At 36.1% G+C, this 24,512-nt stretch overlaps 3 protein-coding genes across 5 annotated transcripts in view; 2 read left to right on the top strand and 1 right to left on the bottom strand.

Moving 5' to 3' along the window:
- rab11fip5b (RAB11 family interacting protein 5b (class I)) overlaps nt 1-9,207 on the top strand; it is a 13,773-nt gene extending 4,566 nt beyond the window's left edge. Inside the window, exons 2-7 of one of the 2 annotated variants that reach the window (XM_067457294.1) lie at nt 208-707; nt 972-998; nt 1,142-1,691; nt 3,325-5,535; nt 6,998-7,142; nt 7,355-9,207. In XM_067457294.1, coding sequence (XP_067313395.1) covers nt 208-707; nt 972-998; nt 1,142-1,691; nt 3,325-5,535; nt 6,998-7,142; nt 7,355-7,615 — 3,694 coding nt within the window. In that variant the 3' untranslated portion in view covers nt 7,616-9,207. The remainder of the gene's footprint in view (nt 1-207; nt 708-971; nt 999-1,141; nt 1,692-3,324; nt 5,536-6,997; nt 7,143-7,354) is intronic. The other variant, XM_067457295.1, reaches the window with a different exon arrangement.
- Nucleotides 9,208-10,902: 1,695 nt separating this feature from the next.
- sfxn5b (sideroflexin 5b) lies at nt 10,903-20,408 on the top strand. 2 transcript variants are annotated; one of them, XM_067457296.1, is made up of 14 exons: nt 10,903-11,068; nt 13,393-13,461; nt 13,665-13,742; nt 13,835-13,861; nt 13,940-13,994; nt 16,026-16,051; nt 16,341-16,394; nt 16,623-16,679; nt 16,940-17,005; nt 17,510-17,600; nt 18,901-19,016; nt 19,223-19,308; nt 19,495-19,612; nt 19,770-20,408. In XM_067457296.1, the coding sequence occupies exons 1-14, from the start codon at nt 11,012-11,014 to the stop codon at nt 19,845-19,847; spliced, it is 978 nt and encodes a 325-aa protein (XP_067313397.1). In that variant the 5' UTR covers nt 10,903-11,011; the 3' UTR covers nt 19,848-20,408. The 2 variants fall into 2 exon arrangements, with proteins under 2 accessions (XP_067313397.1, XP_067313398.1); XM_067457297.1 differs by having other exon boundaries at nt 10,944-11,058.
- A 1,285-nt stretch (nt 20,409-21,693) lies between these two features.
- zgc:153018 (Transmembrane protein 179-like) lies at nt 21,694-23,977 on the bottom strand. Its single transcript, XM_067457290.1, has 4 exons — nt 23,236-23,977; nt 22,322-22,459; nt 22,115-22,193; nt 21,694-22,001 (listed from the first exon to the last, which is right to left on the bottom strand). The coding sequence occupies exons 1-4, from the start codon at nt 23,556-23,558 to the stop codon at nt 21,801-21,803; spliced, it is 741 nt and encodes a 246-aa protein (XP_067313391.1). The 5' UTR covers nt 23,559-23,977; the 3' UTR covers nt 21,694-21,800.
- Between the last annotated feature and the right edge of the window lie 535 nt (nt 23,978-24,512).

Here is a 24,512-nt window from a genome sequence, read left to right as displayed (position 1 = left end):
ACATTAAAACAGTAATTTTAATACCACAAGTTAATTTATCACAGCATTAAAATGACAGTATGAACATTGGATATTCATTTTGACATTTCAGGTACTTTTAAGTTATTAAAATAGTCTTTTTAAACATAAAATTTAGGTTCACATTAGATGAAAAAGTATAAATAAGCTTATAGATGATTTGCTTTTTCTCTTTTTTCTATGCTTAAGGTGGTTCAAGCTGCACTCCAAGGCTGGTCGAAAGGAGAAGGAGCGGGGAGAGCTGCAGGTCACCATCCAGTTCACCCGCAACAACATGACCGCTAGTATGTACGATTTGACCATAAAGGACAAGCCTCGTTCTGCATTTGGGAAACTGAAGGACCGTGTCACAGGTAAAAAGCGAGATGTGGAGTCCTCCTCTGCCATTTTACCCGGCCGCTTCGCTGCTCTATCAGGGTCTGTAGGTCCTCCGTTTGCGGGAGATGGTGGACCCGATGAGCCGGGCGAGGAAGAAGTGCTCGATGAACACCGGAGCAAGGTGAAAGACTTCTTTAAAGGGAAACTACGAAAGAATTCTGACACAAGGTCCTGTTCGTCATTGGCTTCGGATAGTAGCATGGCATCGTCCGCCGGGGATCCATTCGTCCCAGTAGAGCTGTCTAGGACACCTGTCTACAGCAGCAGAGTGATGGAGCCCTTCCGTATAGACACTGAAGGAGGGATAAAAGGTCAGTCAGCTATAGGAACAGAAACTGAGAATTCAATATCATAATTATTATTGTTTATTTACATAATGTGGGCTCCACTTAGTTCATGATAATTTACTCACTCTCGTGTCCTATTTTCTTTAATCTGTGGATCAACAAAGAAGATATTTTAAAGAATGTTTCAACAGTTTTTAAAATTTAAGTCAATGGGTTCCAAAACAGCATTGACTTAAATTGTGTGGACAAAACAAACTTTTTCAAAATATCTTCTTTTGTGTTTTACAGATGAAAGAAATTTGGAACGACATAATGGTGAGTAAATTAAGACAATTTTAATTTTGGGGTGAATATCCCTTTAAGACGTCTTTCAAACACTCCTCAAATGTCTGGTTGACACATACTGATCTTTGTTGGTACCTTTTCTCTCTCTTCTCTCTGTGATCATGTCTTCAAAGTGATGACCCACAAGCGTGCACACAGCGATGAAGCCAGTAAGATCGCGGGTGTTCCTCATCTTAGCCCTGCCGTGGAAAACCTTAAAGGTCAGAGCATGGCGCTCTCCAAATCAACCCTCTGCATCAACGGTAGCCATATCTACTCATCCGAGCCTGTCAGCCCCAAGAGTCCAAGCACCATCCCGGCTAAGCTCTCCCTGCTGGAGAAATGCGCCCCCCTTTCTCGCTCACTCCAGAACCTGACCCGACGTGGCGAGGACTTGCAGAAGAGTGACGGTAGACGCTGGTCCATTGATAAGAGCAAGAAGGAGGATGGGGAGATGGATGGAGCTCAAAGTCAGACCCAGACCGCTACTCCAGAGGGAAAGCCAGTGCAGGCCGCTGGACCTGTGGAAGTAATGGATAAAGGGAAAAAGCTGAGGAAAACTCTGTTTTCTAGCGGGAGGAGTGACTCTCTCCCAGCCAAGCCGGAGCAGGGCCAGGTTTCTGCTCCTCTTGAGGGCAGACGCAGAGGATGGTTTGGCTCTGGTGACTCACAGAACAAGCCAAGGTGAGTGAAAGCACGGCTACTAGGTTTTATGTTACAGTACAAAAGATGTCTGACTTTGCACATGTATCAATATCATCAATAGCCATTCCACATGATCTGTATTTGACTGTCAGACGTTCTTCAAAAGGGATACTTTGTTTTTTAAAGGAATGGCTTTGAATGTCAGCCAGCATTTTAGTCCTCAGAGAATATTCTTAGAAAAAGAAGCTGTTTGAATTTGCTGATGCAACAGTTACTGCAGCAGCTTTTTCCATTTCATTCCTTTATATTGCTCTTGGTCTGCAGAACATGGGTCAAGACATTTTTAAAAGGGCTTAATGTGTTTTCATCCCAAAAAAAATTGCCAAGTTACAAAAATTTGTTGAAGTATTCAAAATCATCAGCTATTTTTTATAAGAAATGTCCACTTTATAGTATTGATTTTTATTTTATTTATTTATTTTTTCACATTTCAGTAATTTCATCTTTTCGTTCAGCAGCATGTTTTTTCCCACCAATGCATCCAAACATTTTCTTATAGATCTGTTTTATTTTAATTACTTTTAAATCTTATATCACAGTATGAATAATGTTGTTTCACGATATATAGTTAATAATAATAATAACGATATATAGTTAATTTGCTGAAAGTTTAAACAATAAACATTACTATTTTTAACTTGAATATTGTAAGTAAAACGTTCTCAAGATTACTGAAGACAAATAAACAGTCAGTAATAAAATACAAACTAAGAATAGCTTACAAATTACTACAATAAAACGAATCTACAAAATATATAATCTTATATAAGCAGTGCTTTTCAGGTTTTCATATAGGTCTATCTAATAGAAGAAATACAGAAACTGTAATCAAATGTGAAATAAACCACTCCATAATCTTCACAGTATAAATTAAATGTATGCTGATTCTTATTGAAGCTAAAAATGAAGTCAAGTTCAGTAAGTGATTTTCTTTTTTTGTTATTTGATTAACATTATGGACACATACAGCTGCAAGTGTATTACAGTGTATGCAGTAAGAGCTTTAAGACCTATACACATCTGATTTTCTCTGTTTATGTTCACTTAAGACACAACCGACTGTTAACCTGAATAATCAAGACAGACATTTTGACAACTTTAAGCACAATAAACCACAAAAAATGTAGACAATTCATTACTCATGTTTCGTGACGGATGGATTTATGTGTGCGCACTTTGGATGTGTGCACAGAAAACCGTCTTTTAGAACACAAATAGCTAATTGAATTATCTGCCCCATCGCATTGCGCTTAAATGGTTTAAAAGCGCTTTATACATCAAATTAGTGATTTGTACTGGTAATCTTTTTTTAAATCTAGTTATATACATCAGCCACCCCTAATTAAAGATTATAGGATTAAAGAAAACACCTTTTCCCCCTTATTGCTCTTTTTCAATTGTTCTAGCTAACCCTACAGTAGTTATCCAGGAACATTTGCAAGCTGGTCAAAACATGCCAGACACACAAATTTAAATCAAAAGACAGTTTTTCTTCTATTAACAGGTCTCTCTGTAATCGAGAAGAATTGTATTTCTCCCCTCACCCATAGTTAGATGTTATGGCCCATTACACACAATGACTAAGAGGACTACTTGTGCCTTCCCTCCACAGGCTGGGAGTCTCTCCTAAGGTAGAGAGCAGCTCAGACACCCCCTGTCAGATCCCTTGCTCCCCCAGTCAGCCCCCATGCTCTCTTCCCCTCAGTTGCACAACTGGCACGGTATCTCCCCCTAGTGGCAATTACACCAACCCATTCACCCACTCTTCCCCAACACCCCCTTCCATCTCTCCCTCCAACCCTTTCCTCACACGACTACAGCAAAATCCTTTTTTTGAGGATCTTATAGCCGAGGAAGCACTGACGTCTCCAACTGCTGGTTACTGTTCGCTCAATTCCAGTCTTTATCATTATCCAGTCGGATCCAGTCCCCTCTGTAATGGAGTGTCGAGCAAAATGTCCGCAATAAAGCGAGAAAGACCCAGGAGTATGTCCAGGCAGAGGTCTCTTCCGACCATTATGCCTGAGACCTCAAGTATTATTCCGAAACACCCTATGTCTGAGAGGCCTGGTGAATGGGATGATTTTGAGGCTTTTGCCACCAGCCGTCTCAAATCACCAAGTGGAACACCAACTAGACCTCCATCAGCACCGTTTCTTTCGCAGGTACCAAATACAAATCAGATGATATTTGTAAAAGATAAAGCGATAGATTTAAAAGTTGATGAAGTTAATATGGGTATTTCAAAACCTTGGGATCTGCCTCCTCTACCACCACGTAGACCAATGAGAACCCAAGTGATCAACATGGACAGCTGGTTGGATAGAGCCCAGGAGCTGGCTGTGCAAAAAGAGGCCTGCTTTCTCTCACAGACTGACTTTGCCTCTCTTCAGCATGCGAGAGATGGAGACTTGAAGAGGAATTCTCAAATGTTATGTTCAGATAAAGAGGTGGATCACATTTCTTCAGTAGAGAATAACAATATGGAAGCAGAGTTGCTTAGCGATATCAAACTGAACCAATTCATGGTTGGGGAAGCAACAGGGCAAGATTTCCATACAAACAACAATGCTAACGGTTCGCCAAATGGTTTCGGCGAAGATGTACTCGGAAGCTCTGAATGCGAGAACACTATACCTGAAACGCTGTGTTTTCCGTCTGATTGGGAAACCACGGTGGCCGAATCACTTTGCAGTTCACCTCAGAACCAACCCAAACACGAATCAGAATTGTCCTGTGACTTAAAGGTCTCCAGTGAGGAGCAACAAAAGACTAAAAACAATGGTATCGGTCTGTTGACCCTCTCCCCTAGAGATTCGAACAACAATACAGATATTACTTCAGACTTTGCTTTTATTGATTCTGATAGTTCACGGTCGGAGCTGCAACCACCTTTTGAAATGAATAAAGAAGCTGAAGCATCCCAAGATTGTTCACATTTGCGCTCTGGGAATGGTTCCTCCCTTCCCACATGCTCACCAGGCTTGCCTGAGGATATATTGTGCAGAATGGCATCAGAGTTGAAGATGTTTTCACCAAGGAACACACATAATGATATCACATCACATTTGTCTGACCCACAAAACCATAACCATTGCTCATCACCTTTTGAGAGATCTTGTGAAGGACTGGAAGGACAAGTAGTTGACCCTTGTAAACACCAAAACATTACTTCCAAGTTTAACAGTGACTTTCAAGATGTGGTTGACGTTGTCCAAAAAAACAAAATCACTGAGATCACTCAAACATGCTCAAGCAATGACAAAACTGTGACAACTCAAATCAAACCAGAGATGATGGAAGACAGTTGCATCTTGCTCACTACACATGATGATGATGAGGAGCTTGATGTTAATTTAAGAGAAAGTAATCTAAACTCTGAAGTTTGTTTCTTAAAGAACAATGAGGTCAAAGGATGTTGTTTGATGTCGGATAAACAAATTAGCTTTGAGGACTTTCATGCTAGAGTAGCTCCAAGAAACTCCAGAAGCCCCTATACAACAGAAGTCAGATCAGCCCGCATCAGACCACGCTCAACCACAAGCTCACCCAAAACTGTCTCCGGCGCCAACACACTCCCAGGCTTTGATAATCCTGCATCAGAGCTCATTTTGCATGATTTTTCCCCTTCACCCACTCCATTAGCTGGTACTAATTCCTGTCTCCGCCATGACCCTTCCTTTCTGGCAAATCCCCCAAACGAGATGCCCAGCATGGGTTCCACATGCTCCTCCACAGCCCAGCCCCACGTTGATGCACCGCTCTCCCTCTCACCTGAGGAGACACAGCCAGCAAACGTCCTCCTGCCCCATGAGGAGAGCAGGTGAGACCTCACTGCCTTTAAAAGTGCACTCACCTCTGCTCTCAACTGAGAAATGTCCTCATTATCTCTCACAGGTGCTTTAGGACAGGTTCATAAATGCTCACATATGTTGGCCTAGAACAAACTTTGTTTTTGTGCTCACAGCTTGCTATAATTTGGATTTTGACAAATGTGTTAAATGCATTTTTCCGGCACCATTTCTTATGTTTCCTCCTGGTTTGCACATGCTATCACCTTTTTAGTTATTTAATTTTTTTCATCTTTGCTTTTCTGTTGCTTTTATCAGTCATCATTATTTTATCATTTATCAGTCATCTTTCCTTATAAAATAGTCTATGTTAGATGACCGAGTTGTATTGTATGCATCCAGTGTTTATGAGAGGTTTGATGGTGTGAGATTTAGACTCTAGTATCATTATAATGGCAGACTGACCTGTTTGTTAATACCCAAAGAGACAAAAATTGTAAATGTAGGTGGTCCTCCTAGACAGCGTTGACATTAAATAGCTTGAGCTTCCTTTTTTCCCCCATATACTTCTAAAAACCATCCTGCACACTATCAGTACTTGCACATGTAATATCGAAATCTAAAAATTCACAAAATTTCACAATCTTCATCAGGCATATAGGTCACGTCAGATCTTTTCTTCCATAACCTTCAGGTGTGCAAGGGATATTTTTGATTGTTTGTTTCATATACTTCTACTAAAAAATATTCTAAAACCTCTACTAAACTCTACTAAACTCTACTATTTGTGTGTCCCCTTTTACAAATTACCTCAGGAATGTCTTAATGCACAGCTTTGCCAAGATGTCTTAAAAGGACTTTAAGGAGATATTTTATATTTAAAGCGATAGTGCACCCAAAAATAAAGCGATAGTGTTTGCTTGTAATTAGAATTAGACCCCATTGACATGCATTATTACAAGCAACGGTTGGAGTTTAAAAAAATATATATTTGTGATCTACTGAAGAAACAAACACAACTACATCTTGGATGCCCTGGGGGTAAGCTGATAAACATCAAATTTTCATTTTTGGGTGAACTATCCCTTTAAAAAAAATGTTTTTAATGTATTTATTTATTTATTTTGTCACACATCTGTGTGCATTAATGTCTGATGAAATTGTTAAATTGCCATTACAGACATAATTCTACAACAATCAGGTCCCGTTTCTTTTGTTTGTTTGTTTCTTTTATATAAAGATAGTACACTATCTATGTACAGTACCACTTGAAAACCAAACCAAGGTTTGTCTACATTTTGTTACTTTTAACCATTGCTGCTTTTACTAATCACTATTGCTTGTGCTAGACTCACTAACTCCTCATGAATGTTATACACAAAAAACATTTAGAAATGTAGCTGAAAGTACAAGTACTGGTTATGGTTAAGCCATGTTGAAGTCCCTAGGTTTACATTAATACTTAATTTATCTCCGTTTGGCACCGTTGTACAGCCCTCATCCAGTGAAGCCCTTGACCAACATGACTGTGCAGGGAGAGAAGAAACCAGAAAGCCGCTCAGTTCTGGAAAAACTCAAGTCCACCATTAACCCTGGAAGATCTGCACCACCAACCACAGCTGAGGATGAGAAAAACCAGGTACTGAAAGTTTTGTGAAGAAACGGTTCTGTAAACAAAGTTTTTATCTAAAAACACCCCAAAAATCCCTTCAGCTTGATAGATATCACTGAGTTTAATCAGCTGAAATGCTTAATGAAGTATTTTTAGTACATTATGTTGTACATAACATACAGTTTCTAAATGTTGTCGTCTTTCTCTTATAAACATGACTGTTTCTGTTTTCTGTGCAGTTGGCTCTGATGGAGGCCCGAGCTCAGTATCAGAACATGACCAACATGGAGCTGATAGCTCTGCTGCTTCAGCAGGAAATAGACGCCAAGAGGCAGCGAGCTGAAACGGAGGTGCAGGTGGCGTTATTGGAAAAACGTGAGGCCGAACTGAAGAAAATAAAGGTTCAGGTCAGAGACCTGGAGGACTACATTGACAAGCTGCTGGTGCGCATCATGGAACAGACGCCCACATTGCTGCAGGTACGCGCAAGACCAAAATGACTACGGTGACCTGCTCCGTCCTGAAAACACTATTAATCTAAAGCCATTTGTGATGCTCCATTAAATTTCAAAACTGCCAGATTCACATAGACACGATAAAGCTTTGCATGCTTTTTACTGGACTTCCAAATCCACAATCATTGATGTTTAGCATACTACTAGTCATTATATGAGCACAAGGCAGTGGTTAAAAGTAATTTAAAAAACAAAGATTTTGTTGTTCTCATATCATGTAAATATTCATGTAATCTACACAAATATGTCTTCCTGTTCATGAATAAGCTAATTTATATAATAGGCAATAAGAAGATCTGGATATTATGTTAAACATAAAATGTCTTACGAAAGTACAAATGCAAAGAAAAAACACTGCCTATAATAATTGACTTCTTTAAATATAACTTCAACATTTTTTCGTTCCATGTAATTGGAAATGAAATGGAATAACAAAATAATACAAAAAAAATCTGATAATCAACCAAATTTGTCCAAATCTCAAGAAAATATTGTTTATTGACTACACATTGTATTAAAATATTACACTGTAATATGTTACACTGTTCAGTGTGAATTTAAAAACATTAGTAGTATTTAATACATATGTAGCTTAATACACCTTGTCAACGTTGATGTAAAATAATTGCTTTCAAAAAAATTCTGTACATGTAAATATATATCTTACTTCTTGATAGCTTTAAAAGCACCTTAATGCGCATTATGCCAAACCATTGTGCTGGAGCCAGTCAGCTTTGCCACATTAAAGCCGCTGATATCCGTGCATGCTCACTTCCATCAAGCACTCGCACAAAAACAGAGATTGTTTCTGTAAACATGTAAGCTATGCAATAATACACACAACCTGCTAAGCTGTAGCTTAAGTTATTATATGCTACATAAAATATATTAATGAAGCCTTAGCGCTGCTGAATACTTAGATCATTGCTAAAGTAGCACATTTAGTGATATGCAAATGCCTAAGCTTTATAAACCACAAAAGCTATGTTTATTTTTAAGTTAAACAAAGATCAGTTGTTTATGTTTACTGCATTGTAACTTCATAGTGTTAATGTGTCTTTTTTTCTGATATTCATTCCGATGGTGTCTTATACCATTGTTTTTGTTCTGTTTTTAAGGTTACATTGTGTGTTTTTTTTTTTAATTCAGTATTTTCTTTGGTTGTTTCCTCATGTATTCATTTATTGCTTCCTCATTTATTTCTGATGAAAACATAAGATCATCAGTTCTACGTCTCAGTATTAGACTTAAAGAAAGTACAGGGTTGCAGTTAATTTTTGGTGACTCGCTGCATTTGTATTTGTTACAATGCATTCTGAAATGAAACCTTTTTATTTTGTTACACAGCCCTAAGTTTCCCCCTATGTGTTCGAGGAAAGAACCATGTAGCACTGTGATTTCTAGATTGCTGTCGTTGTTTTATTTTGCTTTTTAATCACCATTTTGCAATGTGCCTCTGTGGATTTATTTACAACATGCATTCACATTTGTATTTTCTTATTTTGTTTTATTTATTTATAATTGTTTCAAACAGCTTCATTTTCATAGTTATATTTGAAAATAAAGTTATAAAATCATTTGGCGTCTTTTGGTTTGAGTTCTTTACAGATGAGACCTGTATAGATTTAAAAGATGGAAAATTAAATACTAAATATTTACTGCGTTTCTCAAAAGCATCATGAGCTAAGTTGATCTTAGATACCATTCGTGGTAATGGTTCTACATGGGCTTAGATACTTTTGTAAAACGCAGTTCAGAACTTTATAGTGAGACTCCCATCCACATCAAAAATCACGCTTCACGGTAGTGCTATTGATTGCCACTGGGTGGCACTACTGCGCTTTTAAGATGGTTTATTGTACTTTTATGTTTAGTCCACTTTATAGTCGTTAGACTACATTTTATTGCAGCATAAACTAATTTGTGCAAATTTTAAACAGCCTAATGTTTTTTTTTTTAAAGTACCTCATTATGAATTTTACATATATAAGATTTTACAGCTGATCCATCACAGCAGTGTAAAATAGAATGCAGATGGGTTTCATAAAATATTAATGTTGTGGGAATTCAAGTTTAAACTAACAGTGTCTCTGCTTGCATTGTTTGGGCTTTCAACATTAATATGTCACAGTAATGCAAATTTGATTTTACCAACAATTCCTACGGGAATTACGGGCTGAGGTTTACATTCTTGGTTAATTTTCTCTGCTGGGATAAACATGAAGATAACCCAACTAGGTGCAAACAAAAATACATTTAATGTCATAAAATATTCCCTAATTATAGTTATGACTACATGTTTGATTGGTAAAGTGTTAAAAGGCTGTACTATTTTAAGAGTGAAACAAAAAACAAATATAAACCAGTTTATTTTATTTTATTTTAAAAACATGGCTCAACATATAGTTAGTCTGATATGTATAATGGTCATGTTATAATTGATTAAAATGAAGTATATATAAACCATAAATAATAAAATCTATTAAACATCTAAAATTATTTAATAATAATAATTATTATTATTATTACATTGTTTATAATAATAGCTTAAAACCATTGTTGGAGTCTTAGATAAAATGAATCATTAAAATAATCACAGCCTATCTCTAAAAAAAATCATTGAATAATTTTAGCCATTCAAGAGACATTATAACATAGTCCTATAGGTCTAGAGGTGAAACAAATATAATGATTTAAGATTCATTTGAATATTGTTCTGATTCTGAATACATTTTCCCCCACGAAATATATGGTGGTTATAACACTGTAATATGTGTACTTCATGCATGACATTTGGAGCTAATTCATTAGATCTGCTCTCAATGATTATTTCTGAAATGACATGCAGTGAGTGTCTCAACCAACCACACTCGTATCTTATATGCTATCAGCCAGGTGGCATAATTTATCATTACAGGTTTCCAAATTTTATCTTTTGAATTGGTTAAAATTATTCAATAGGCCTACATATTATTTATAAACACTAATTTTAACCAATTACAAAATAGTTCTAACAAAATGAGCTTTTTGAAGGTCTATTTTGTTGTCAAACAACGGTATTATTTTATATATGCAAATTATTTTCGCCCAATTTTAAAGTTGTCAGAAGTCAGCAGATAGTCTAAAAATGCTGTGAAGGAGGTCTAAAAATGCTGTGAAGGAGGGAGGGAAATCATTGTGGTGTAAATCTTTCAGACTTTTGTAATTACAGTGGGTGTGGAATGCATTCTATCTGCTTTGTCTTGAGTTCAACAGAAAACTACACTTCCCATGAACCCCTGCGAGCCATTGCTTCACTAGTTTCGTACCCTAGTTGACTATTCTTACAAATTCCGTCTCATGGACATTTTTATTATTTAACATCACTCCACCGCTGCTGAGATGGCGGAATCTGCGTCTGGTCGGGTGTTTCAGCTGGGAAAACCGCGGTACGAGCAGGTAAAGAGTTTGTCGCGGTGTTAAAGTGTATCTTTGTCTGGGCATCTTTGATGGGCGTTGATAAACAACATATGTGTGCAGATACCTTTGCTTTGCTCCAGCCCTGGAATGCGAAAGTCACCCGGTTTCCACGCTTTTTTACGTTTTGTCTTTCGCTCATGGCTTCATTGCAATGTTGTCCGATGCAGTTGTTCGTGATGATGAGCGTAATGTAGCATCGTTATATTGGATCCCCTAAAACATCAGATGCATGCCTAATAGCTTTTCTTTTTATATGCAAAATGCAGGACATGACTAGGACAGGATTGTTTTCTTTTAAGCTGTTGAATACAAATTCACTGGTCACTTTTATTTTTGCATTACTTGATTTCGCGGGACATTATCAAAGTTCATAATTTTTCTAGAAAGCTGGGGGGAAGCCTCTCGTCCCTGTTTTATTTTCTTTGTAAAACAAATGTAGTTATACACCGGAGGAACACGTTTTGCCTTTTGAAATACGAACCTCCTTTTGCTCAACGTTTGCAAATAATCGTCTCATCATCAGTTGTTTGTGAGATTTCACGCGCTCGTGTCGGTCAAATGAATGACCATTAAGTCCTGTTGCCTCCATGGAAACACCGCGGTCATCCTAATTAACCCGTTCAGACCCAAATTATGTTCAGTATATCTAATATGAACAATTTTCTTTACTGTGAATACTGCCATAAATGATAATCAATCAAAAAATAATTTATAATAATGGTTTAATAGTTATTTCTGATATCTACATTGGTTTTTAAAAAACTTCTGTATAATATATTCTATAATAATATTCTAATAATATATTAAAATTAACACTTGGCAGAGACAATCACCCAATTATATCTACACATAGCCTATCTCCTTTGCATGAAAAAAAAGTGGTGCAAGAAATAGTGCAAAATGTATGTTTAAAAAGAATTGTGTTGTTGATTACTGAAATCACATTACATGTCAGTTTTGCAGTATATGCAAAACATCTTGTTTCCTGTCATAATGTGCATTACAGTACAAATACTGTGTGGTTATTTTTCCAGTCTTTCAGTGAATTGGGCTCTGGGTCTGAATGGGTTAACAATCCGCTCTGAAATCAGTACATGTATTTCTGTCATCAGTGTTGTGCTATGGGTTTGTTTGGGGAAGGTTCACACTTTTATAGCTATGATGAATTGTTTGAAATGCACTGCTATTAATCTAAGGAAACCTTTCTTTCTCACATTGTTCAATAGAGGGCAGGATGGTAGGGTATAATTTGCCTTCCCTTTGTTAATCTGCCGGTTATGTTCTCTGAATTCACCTCAGTAAAATACTTAGGTCCGAGTTTATTTTGGTGCAATCATGAGTTTCATTTGATTATCATGCCATGCTGCCCAAATGAGTCTGCTTTAGGTCTACAGGGAATACTTCTAAATAAAAGATCACTGAAAATACATACGGTAATACACAGTCTTTTGCCTAAGAAAGCCCACTGAGTATTCACTAGATCTGTGCCCCTCATCAAAATCTAATTGGTTTTTATGGACAAAATCCAGCGCATGTGCATTAATGCAGACAGTGGTCTTTTTATTGCTGCTCCTTTTAGGTGAAATCAATGCAGCTGAAGGATATGGGTGTATGTTTTCTTCCAGCTCCATCTCTGCTAACTGTGTTGCGTATTCTCTGGGGAGCAGAAACACATGCATAATTAACAAGTCTTCTCCAGCAGACATGCGCTCGCATAGCTCTCCGCAACAGCTTTGAAGCAAGTGTCTGTAGGCCAGAAATAACGTTATTAGCCAAGCCCAGTCAGATCAGCAGATTTTTGTTTTGTTTTTTGGTTTGCTCTCTTCACCCTATATTGTAAGATAAAATGGATTTCAGTTACAAAGACTAGTGAGATGCACCACACAGAAGCTCTTTTCTCTGGATAAATCATTTAGAAGCAGTTGATTGAGGCTTTCTTTTTTTTAACTCTGTGTTCTTTGCCAAATAAACCCTTGGCATGCTCAACCATCGGGCCTCTGAAACAGTTGGCTCTCAGAAAACCGCTTGCATTGCTGCCCGGGAATCAGAGACAGTGGGAATGTTGATGTAGGCATTCGTCGCTTCTTTGAGCTCACTCTGCACAAACTGTCAGTACATCCCTTAAATATTTCACTCAAATACTAAAATTAGAATACAGTCTCATGACAATTTAAGGCACAAAGCAGCAAGTTTTAATCATTTTTTGGTTTGTGCTGTCAGCAGGTTGTGCTGTTTTCATCGATTCTTTATAGGTTCTGGCTGACAGAAGTTTATTAATTTAAAAGAATGTTTTTCTTCCTCAGAGCACATTTCTCGGCAGGTTGAGACATTTCATTGACATCATTGACCCTTCGACTTTGTTTGTGACGGAGGTATGGAAATCTTGTCTATGTTATAGCAATTGAGCTGAATAAAACGAATAGTTGCACTGAACTTTTCATTCGTATATGTAATATATTATAATTAAGTCACAGCTATGAAGAATGAATGCTGATTCTTATCTAGTTATTGATTATGGATAAGTCTACTACAGTCATATTCCTTTCCTACTTACAGTCATATTTAATCTCTATAGAGTCGTTTAAAAGAATGTATCAAACTCCTGGATGATTTCAAGCAAGGGAATCTTCCTTCAGGAATAACAGATCACCAGGTGATGTCTGGGATGTTTCTACGGATAATGCATGTATTGGTTTGGCCTATTTGTGCGGCAGTGTTTTATAACTGCTTGTATTCTGTGTTCAGCTATGGGAGGCTCAGAAGGTGAAGCAGGTGAGACATTGTTCACTTTCACGTTTAAATATGGTAAGAATTACAGTCGCCGACTCTGCTGACTGAATCTACTTTCAGGCCATCATTCATCCCGACACCGGTGAAAAAATCTTCATGCCTTTCCGCATGTCAGGTAAGGAGTCCAGAGAAATTAAATCCTTTCATACAGTGCCTTGTGTTTCACACACACACACACACACACACACACACAAATAAATAAATAAATGCTGATTATTCATCAAAAAATGCTAAACAAAAAACAAAGTAATAACAAATAAAACTATTTGCTCAAATATATTAAGCAGCAACACTGATGAATAAATGTTTCTTAAAGGGATAGTTTACCACAAAATGAATATAACCCCATTTACTCATCCTCAAGCCATCCTAGGTGTATATGACATTCTTTATTCAGACGAATACGAAGTTTTATAAGCCCAAAAAAGTAATCCACACAGCTCCGAGGGGTCAATAAAGGCCTTCTGAAGCGAAGAGATGTGTTTGTGTAAGAAAAATGTCAATGCTTCCTTCAGACTGCCCTCCATATTCAACTTTCAGAAAAGGTAACTGACGGGACGTAGTGTAAGCGTTTTGAGACATTACACTTTCTTCATAAGTTGAATGCGGTCTGGCAGAAACTCTATTTTACTTTATAAAGTTTTAAATATGGATCTTTTTTTCTCACACAAACACATCGATGTGCTTTAGAAGGCCTTTATTATCATGGGTTAATTTTCATTTTTGGATGAACTATCCCTTTAAGGAGCAAATATCCATATCAGTACAAATTCTGAAAATCATGTGACAATGAAGAGTAATGAGAGTAATGATGCTGAAAATTCAGCTTTGAAATAAAAAAATTAAACATATTAAAATAAAAAAAGTTATCTTAACCCTTGTGTGGTGTTCATATTTTTGTTACTCAGCCAGTGTTCGTGGGTCTGGTGGACCCGCTGCATTTTTGGGTTTTTAATTCAACAAAATCAAAAATGTTATGTTAAAATACTCAACAGATGTTTACTTCATCCCAATTACAAGCAATATAAACAGCATATATCGTTAATATTTTCTCTTTACCTTTGTTAGATCCCATTAAAGAATTGCAACCTCGTGTGGTTACGGCAGGGGCAGAAACAAAACTCACTCTTGTAGCTACTCTCTCACACTCACACACAATCTCTCTCACACGCACACACACACACACACACATACACACATACTCATACACACACACACACACCCATAACACACACAACCCCCCCCCCCCCCCCCCCCAAACCCCACACACACACACATACGCACACTTGGATATGTGGTATATGGTTACTCTCCATAGGCCTACTAGTTTTTCTAATGTGAAAACTGTATAATCTATCCCCCTATACTAACCCTACCCCTAAACCTACCCATCACAGAAAACTTTTGGCATTTTTTGAATTTCAAAAAACACCATTTAGTATGTTTTAGTATGAGGACACATAAACCATTTTTACGTTGTAATACCCATGTCATTATACACATTTGTGTCCTCATAAACCATATACATGAACACACACACACACACTAACAGCAGGCCCTGATAGGAGGAGGACAGAGTAAAGTTACACAGGACCTACAATTCCCACACTTTTATTAGCCCCGGGTCCAGTGGACCCGAACATCCTGTGTGTAATATAAATGTGTAGGGGGGGTGTACAGTGTGTGGTCATTGAAAATGCGTTCTGATATATATTCCTCACAGAAAATGAGCCAAGGCCAATGAGTCTCAGTTTGAAAAAATAATTAATCATATCATTTTTCTTTCGATAAAAAAGGAAAACGGGTCCAACAGACCCGAACACCATACAAGGGTTAAATTGCAATATATTGTCACCTCCATTGTAATGAAGTAGTCGTCTGTTATTTTTAATGGAATCATGGCTTTAGCAAGATTAAGATAATCAGTTAAGACATAACCATTATAGATGTTGTTCTGGATGTCTACACCCCAATGCAGTTATGCATGTGTGCAGCACTTTGTTACATCTAATAATACAACTGCATCATAATAACACTGTTTAAAATGAAAGTAATGCATGTTTAATTAAGTGTATTCAGCCATAGAGGTTATTTACTCTGTTCTGATTGGTTGTTGCTCTTTTTCTTATCTTGATGCAATTCACAGGCTATGTGCCATTTGGAACACCAATCGTAAGTCTTCAGTTTGCTTGTAAAAAAAAAAAGATCAAAGTGCATATGTAAGGTCACACAGACAGCAAATGTGAGTGAAAGAAGCCAATCATTAGGCTTGTGCCAGTGTTGACGTATCTTAATATTTTAAGCATGAGAGGAGTTGGAACCTGTATTGAGTTTCTAAAGTCTGTAATAAACCTGTGTTTCTATAGAAAGGTGTAAATGATTAACCAGCGTATGGCTCTAAACCAGTTAGTTACAATGTTAACATAAATTGTTCAATTATCTTTAACTGATTCTCTTGCAGGTTGTTGGTCTTCTTCTTCCAAACCAGACTTTGGTCTCTACTGTGTTCTGGCAGGTAAAGTGCCTTCTTCCCATCATTTGAGCCTGTCAGTGCCAGGAAGCATAAAAGCTGGCTCTATCCCAGCAGCCACTGTTTCACACTTAGAAATCTGTATTTACTCAAAAGTAGTCCTATTAATCAGATATCCTTTCTATATTTGACTTCTACCGGACACTGACACTAAAACATTTTTATCAACCAATAGTTGAACTGTCAAGCTAATCCAGAATTTCTCTCCTACAGTGGCTCAACCAGAGTCACAACGCCTGCGTGAACTACGCCAACCGCAATGCCACGAAGGTACGGTCTTAAACAGTCTTGTAATTCAGGTCAGGTTTTTGAGGTCTAACTATTGCAATGCCTTTGCAGATGGTCATTCAGTGAAGCGTTTCTTCTTTTCGATTCCGTTTGAATGATCATTGTTGTGTCCTAAGGGGCCAAACGTCTGTTCTGCATCTGACTATGGTTCAAAACATCAGAGTATTTTTTTCATTTCACAGCAATCTGTGGAACATTTGCTAAACCTGGATTTTGATGATTGTTTTTCCTCCAATCTTTAGCCAACACCAACCTCAAAGTTTTTTCAGGGATACCTTGGAGCTGTCACCAGTGCTGTTTCAATTGCAGTATGTGATTTTTATATTTTAATTTAATATACTAGTGCTGGAGAAAAAATTGTGTGTTTCCATAATATGTGTGTGTACTGGGTATAATTATTATGTATATATAAATACACACACACGCATGTCTATTTTTAAGAATATAATATATATATACACACGAAAATATTTCTTAAATATAAACATGCATGTGTGCGTATTTATATATAAATAATGATTATACACAGTACACACACATATAATGTAAACACAAACTTTTATTTTGGACACGATTCATTTTTCCCCAGCACTAAAAATGTTTATCATTGTGTAATTCTAAATTAGCTGTGTATCAATGTTTACCCTTTAAAATGCTATTTCAAATATGAAAATAATGTTTAAGAAAATGTATTTATGAAAATATTGAATACCCATCAAGTGGTAGTAGTGTTCTAGTATACATAACACTTTGATAACGTTGTACAGTTTTACATGTTAATGTAATGTAATTACTCCTGTAATGTCTTCTAGGTGGGTCTGAATGTACTTATCCAGAAATCCAGCAAATTTAACCCTGCCACCAGACTGTTGATACAGCGGTTTATCCCCTTCCCTGCTGTGGGTATGTTGTTTATAGATCTACAGTTTTGATTTACTCTGCACAGATTCCTCCAGTCTGCATTGCATAAAGCTCCCCCTGCTGTCAGTAAGAAAGCTTGACACATGTTTGAGGTATGCAAGATTGTGTAAAAATTTTGAAAGAAGTCTCTTATGCTCATCAAGCCTGCATTTATTTGATCAAAAATACAGATTTTTAAAAATAGTGATCTATTATTACAATTGAAAAAAATTAAGTTTTTTAATTTATTATACTTTAAATCTAGACGCACCCTAACGGCAGCAAATCTAATCTGCCGTGAGTGTCTTGATGTGGTTCTGGCTGATCATTCCTCCAGTCATGATCCTTCAGAAATCATTCTAATATGATGATTCATTTTCAAAGTTGGAAACAGTTCTGCTGCTTAATATTTTTTCATAACCTGTGATACTTTTTGTAATACTTTGAATAAAAAGTTTAAAAAAAAATAAATAAGCAAATGTTTTAAAAATACAAATCTTTTGTAACAACAATATACACTACTGGTCAGTAATTTAGGGTCAGTCTTTTTTTTCCCTCTTTTTTTTAAATAAATCAATAATTTTATCCAGCAAGGATGTGTTAAATTGATAAAAATTGAAAGTAAAGGAGATTTATATTATTTGAAAATATGTTTTTATTTTGAATAAATGGAGTTCTTTTGAACCTTTTATTCGTCAAATATATTAGGCAGCAGAACTGTTTCCAACACTCAGAATAAATCAGAATATTAGAATGATTTCTGAAGGATCATGTGATAGACTGGATGTCACATGTGACACTGAAGACTGGAGTAACGATCCTGAAAATTCAGCTTTGCATCACAGAAATAAATGATCATTTAAAGTATAATAACAGTAAATTATGCATAATAATAATTTATTATAAATAATAAAATTATTTAAAAAATATTTGACAATAGAAATTTTACATTGTAATATTATTTCACATTATTACTGTTTTCACTGTATTTTTATATACTGTAACATTATAAATGTCTACTGTTACTTTAAATCAATTTAACTTGTTAAATTCTTTCAACAATGTTAAATTCTTTCAACAACAAAAAAAAGGAACAAGATATCTTACTGTCCCCAAAGTTTTGTGTATATTTTAATCATGCATAATGCCAACATAACTAGGAATTCTTAAAATAACAGAACATTTGGATTATATCAATTTATATCAAGATGAACAAATCTCCTTTCACAGAAGCTGGGTGTCATGGTTTTGTTTAGGATGGATGTTCGTCATTTAAGATCTGTGTATGTTTTACTTTTCTCAGCCAGTGCGAACATCTGTAACGTTGCTCTAATGAGACACAATGAGCTGTCTGAGGGAATAGATGTGTTGGACAGCAATGGGAATGTAGTGGGATCCTCAAGGATAGCTGCCAAACATGTACGTATGTTAGTTCTACAGTTGAGATACCCCACCTCGATTTGTTGATGGCTCTTTTGCCTTGAATTTTTGTCGTCAGTGGTGTTTACAAGTAAAGATAGTCATCATTTTGAGACATTTTTATTCTTACAAACCACGTTGCTCTGTTACATGAATTTTTAAAGGTAAAGTGACTTTCAATTTAATGCATTTGTTTCATTTATCAGGCACTGATAGAAACGGCACTGACACGTGTAGCTCTACCGCTGCCAATCTTTGTCCTTCCACCAATCATAATGGCCTTCTTAGAAAAGTATGAAAGTACTTTTGCTTTAGTTGCATTTCAATTCTAAAGTTAACAGGAATGAATTGTTAATAATTATATATAGTATATATTATTATAAAAATAATTATAATTAATAATATATAATCACTTTAATTCTAATAAATGATCATGAAATGATTGTCATGAGAGTGTTTTCTCACTGTCCTCCACCAGGCTTCCTCTGATGCAGGCCCATCGCAGGATGATGCTGCCTGTGCACAGTTTAGTGTGTCTGGCCGTCTTTGGTCTGTCCTTGCCACTGGCTATCAGCCTCTTCCCACAGATGTCTGAGGTACTGCAGCAACACCTGCATCACTTCACCACAATTGCTGCAGCAGGTTTAATTTTGTCTGTCGACCTTTTGCCATTAATCTTTTTTTGTGTGTGTGCTCTGAATAATAAATATTTTAGCAGGGAAATGCTTGCTAATCATTCTTTGCTCCTCACAGATCGAGGCATCTCACCTTGAGCCGGAAATTGCCATGGCAACAGATTGCAAGGTGCTGACATACAACAAGGGACTGTGAGAGAGAAGTTAAATCAGCTGTCTAAGATTGCCACGGACGTGTAGCATAGCAGGTGCAAACAGTATTGAGGAGGAAAAAGCATTCTGAGCAATAGTAACCCCTTCCTTAACTGCTGAGCCATTTATCAGTTTTTATAGAACTATTGATGAAATAATATTTACATTATTTACAATTTTACTGACAACTATGACAGGGAGGAAACAAGGCCTTATATTAAACGATTTTGTCATATAATAAAAAAAGTTATATATTAATGTTGATAAAACTAATTGTGAATACCAAGAGAGTAGTTAAATGCAGCTTTACATTTTTTAATTATTCTGTTGGAATAACATGGTCAGTGAATGCACTTTAATGAACATGTAATTGTAATCAACTGTTTATTTGCATGTCACACTTAATAATTTCCAAAACCTTGCAAAATAGTTAATTTTTTGTTGGTTTTATGTATACATTTACAAGGTTTTAGTCCTTAAGTATTAGCATTTAAAAAAAATACATATATATTGCAATATTAACACAATTATATGTTTGCAAATTTTACTATGTGGTCTATTTAAACATTGGATTTTTTTATAGTTAAGTATTAACGTTGAATTGTTTTGTTTAATAATGTAATTTTTATAAATATATTTTTCTTTGTTTGTGTTAACCATACATTTTTCCTGATTTAAAAAAAATGTGTGTGTATATATATATGTGTGTGTGTATATATAAATATATGTATATATATATATATATATATATATATATATATATGTGTGTGTGTGTGTGTATATATATATATATATATATATATATATATATATATATATATGTGTGTGTGTGTGTATATATATATATATATATATATATATATATGTGTGTGTGTATATATATATATATATGTGTATATATATATATATATATATATGTGTATATATATGTATGTGTATATGTATATATAATTTTTGTCTTTTTTGTTAAACAAAATTGACTCAATATCAAGACACCATTTTGTATTACCTTTACTTAAGTTCAGAGATAAATAGGACATAGTGGATACAAACATCAGTATAAAACACACGCATCAAATAATCACATTTCCAAGCCATGATTGTACATTTCTCAATCGTATCCCTCCTGTTTCTTATTCAGCCGTTTGTGTTTCACAACAATCCTTCTGGTCAAAAGTTCAGGACTCAAAAATGATGAGCAACATTCCTCACATTCCATCTTATTACACTCCTAGCTTTTCCAGCTTATCCTCTGAATTTCTGCCAGCAAAAGTGGCTTTTGAACTAGGAGGTTGCATCAACACAAACAGCTTCATATAAAGAAAACCTTCATAAGATTAGAAAAAGAATGTCTGGCTTGAGTGCAAAATGTCACGCTGTACGCGTATACGTTCACAGTACAAAACAATCATGGGTCTGACTTAAGCACATGCAACGGGCTAGTCCTTCCTTCCCATTCACTTAAAATTCACATTATATGGTTGAACATACAACGTTAGACAACATCTTGCATATGGCAAGAGCGATGCATTATTAGAGCAATATATATATATATATATATATATATATATATATATATATATATATATATATATATATATATATATATATATATATATATATCTATTTGAGGATCCTTCGACATTTGTTATGGCAAAGTTATACATGGGTGTGCACAAAATATTTTACCTCAATGTAAGCACTACAAACTACATAACTTTTCAACTAAAACTTTTCAACAAATGAATAAAAAGTAACAAATAAATGATACCCAGGATAATTCAGATTACTGAGGTTTTTTCTAACATGTAACATGCATAAGTGTGGGGACTGACAGTTTAGATTAGAAGTTCATTCCCTTTTACGCTAATCTTGGGCCAATTTTGTTGTTCCTTTCCAATCAATAAAACTGGCCTTAGATCAACCTCAAAGTGCAACTTCCATGAACACTGTGTGGCTAAATAAAAACACTGGAAGTGTGAGAAGGGTGCGAGTGTTGATGCGGATGATGAATGAGGCATCCCGCTTGGCCCAGGAGGAGTTCCTTCTCCCTGGATAAACACGGTCCACTAATCTGCTGACTGTGGGAATGGTAGAGCCTCAGGAAGGACAAAATAGAGTGAGCCAACCATAGAGTTGTTACGCACCACAGAGAGATCTGCAAAGAGAGACACACTAAGGATCATTCATGAACCTGTAAAATATGCATGGTGTGTTGAACTGCAACACAGATCTCAGACCGAAGTCATTTGCACTCAATTGCTTCTTTACCTGCGCACAATTGAGCTCGGAGTAGAAAGAGGATGTCTCAACGTCCAGATATAGAGGAACAGATTGTGACTCGGCACAACTGAAGAGAAAGAGAATGATTAAATTCTTCACTAAGTTAAAACATGTAGCCATTTAATCTATTCATGAAAAGTGCAATCGTGCATGTGCAAACTTGACATTAGCTTGAAGATTTAAAGCTTTATGTACCTGTAGGGTCTGGTGTTATGATCTGTAACAGTGTTGCACCAGGACACCAGACCCAGGGTGAGAGTGACACTGGCCCCTCCGGAGAGGAACAGCACACATAGACTCAGCAGCAGCGTGAGGAAGGCGGAGAACAGCGTGCTGCAAGGAAAAAAAGTGAAACGAAGAAACACAGTTTAGTTTCTGACACAATTAAGGCCTGTCTAATGGCCATATTATAATTGCAACATTTGTTCTACATTTATTAAAATTATATATTATATATTATTTATATTATATATTCAATTTCAAGATATTAAACAAAAATAGCATATTTAATTATTAAATATTAAAACAATATTTAACATAGGTAATAACACTTTACAATAAGGTTTCATTAGTAACAAACTGCACTTCTACAGCATTTGTTATTCTTTGTTAATGTTCATGTCAATATTTACTAATACATTATTCAAATCAAAAGTTGTACTTGTTAACATAGTTAATGCACTGTGAAGTAACAAGAACAAACAATGAAAAGCTGGATTTTTATCAATTAACATTAACAAATACAGTAAATACACACGTATTGCTCATAGTTATTTCATGTTAGTTTATATAGCATTATTCATTTAATATTTAATGTTAACAAATGAAACCTTGTTATAAAGTGTTACCAAATAAGTATAATTATATTGTATTTAAATAAATAATTAAAAAAAACATTTTACATTGTATATAGCTAATTTGATATTTAATTTAATACAAAATAGATTGAATACTATATTGTTTTGCTATAAAAAAAAATTGCTGTAACAACATATAGTTTAATTTAATTTATTTGATCAAATATGCCAATTCAAGTTTCTACTGTTATATAGATTTGTAATGTTACAATTGTAATGTTTTATTTTGTTCTAAGTCACATGAACACTCACTCATCATGCCGCCGATGGAGGTAGAAAAGGCTCCTCCAGCCCTGAACTGCGCCGTACAGCACTGTAAACACACCGACAAATGTGGCGAACTGACAGGCGGCCAGTGGACCCCATTGTTGGACCACCAGATGGGTGACTGATTTGGACTCTCCTTCGCCCACCGTTTGGTTCTCCGTCCTCCAGAAGCCTTGACTAAACAGCGCGCACCTTCCCTTAAAAGCGGACCCGTTTAAGGCGAGCGGTACGACCACCAGGAGTCCAGCGATAACGGACAGGGTGTGGGCGGCGCAGTGAGCCAGCAAGAGTCGCCGATCCAGCTCCATGTACTCGAAAATTAGTTTAGCCTGTGGGTAGGGGAAGAGGCTTACCTGAAGGAATCTCGATGATTGTTTTTCGAAAGTAAATATAAAATACAATGGAATTTTACAGCCAGTGTATTTGTGTCTGGACTCCTCCCCTCCGGCGGCGGGACGCTTACACAACGGTTCTCTGCTCAGTGTTCTCCCTATGGTGCTCTCTGACTTTTGGACTGCGCGTGACGCTGACGCACGATCTGCACGTAGGCTCCGCGCGAATATAGAGCTTCAAAACTGAATTAGTTTTATATCAAATATTTGTTTAATTTATTTAATTTAAATGTATAATTAATGTCTGCGAAAGTAAGTGGAGAGTTGTTTCCATGAGAAAGGCAGCGCCACACCCCTAAAGCTTAATTCGGTCAGTGGATCAGCGTTATGTAAGGCCGATTACAGCCAGACTTGAAAATGGGTCATTCGTCATGCAGAGACTCTCTAAAAAACGTCAAACGTCACACTAGTTGTTGTTACCGATGGAAACAGCTACTGTCTGGCGTTTATGCAGACTTTATAATCCAAAAATTGCAACAGTTTAGACCCACCGGCCAGCTTTTAAAAGAAATACAACGAAATGCTGACATTTGATAGGCTAACGTTACATCAAATTGGTCCTGGTAGAAGGTAGCATGACATTGAGTTATCCTATTTGTTTCCTATCACAACGAGCAAAAACTTAAAATCATTCTAGTATAACGCTTGGGACTCAATTTGTGTTAGTTTATAATCCTAAATTGAAAAGATATCTTGATATTAGGCCTATAGGCTACTGATGCTTCCAAGTATATCTTCAATTTCTTTATTTTGTTTGATTTTATTTTTTATCCATAAACAGAATTGTTCAAATTCCCTTCCTCAAATTTTTTATTTGAAACAAACTCGCTTCTCAGATCTTTTAACAATTTAACAATTATGCAACAATAT

This window comes from Pseudorasbora parva, chromosome 11, assembly GCF_024679245.1.
Source record: "Pseudorasbora parva isolate DD20220531a chromosome 11, ASM2467924v1, whole genome shotgun sequence".
Classification (NCBI taxonomy): Eukaryota; Metazoa; Chordata; class Actinopteri; order Cypriniformes; family Gobionidae; genus Pseudorasbora; species Pseudorasbora parva.
The sequence above is the reverse complement of the archived record's forward strand: the minus strand, read 5'-3'. Positions and strand labels throughout refer to the sequence as shown.

What these genes read in the sequence shown, in the direction of transcription:
- sfxn5b (XM_067457296.1), top strand. Translation starts at nt 11,012, where the DNA reads ATGGCGGAATCTGCGTCTGGTCGGGTGTTTCAGCTGGGAAAACCGCGG. An exon ending in CGACTTTGTTTGTGACGGAG is followed by an intron (nt 13,462 to 13,664) that starts GTATGGAAATCT and finishes TAATCTCTATAG; the next exon opens with AGTCGTTTAAAAGAATGTAT. An exon ending in CCAACCGCAATGCCACGAAG is followed by an intron (nt 16,680 to 16,939) that starts GTACGGTCTTAA and finishes TCCAATCTTTAG; the next exon opens with CCAACACCAACCTCAAAGTT.
- zgc:153018 (XM_067457290.1), bottom strand. Translation starts at nt 23,558, where the DNA reads ATGGAGCTGGATCGGCGACTCTTGCTGGCTCACTGCGCCGCCCACACC. An exon ending in CATAACACCAGACCCTACAG is followed by an intron (nt 22,194 to 22,321) that starts GTACATAAAGCT and finishes CTTTCTCTTCAG; the next exon opens with TTGTGCCGAGTCACAATCTG. An exon ending in CCGAGCTCAATTGTGCGCAG is followed by an intron (nt 22,002 to 22,114) that starts GTAAAGAAGCAA and finishes CTCTCTTTGCAG; the next exon opens with ATCTCTCTGTGGTGCGTAAC.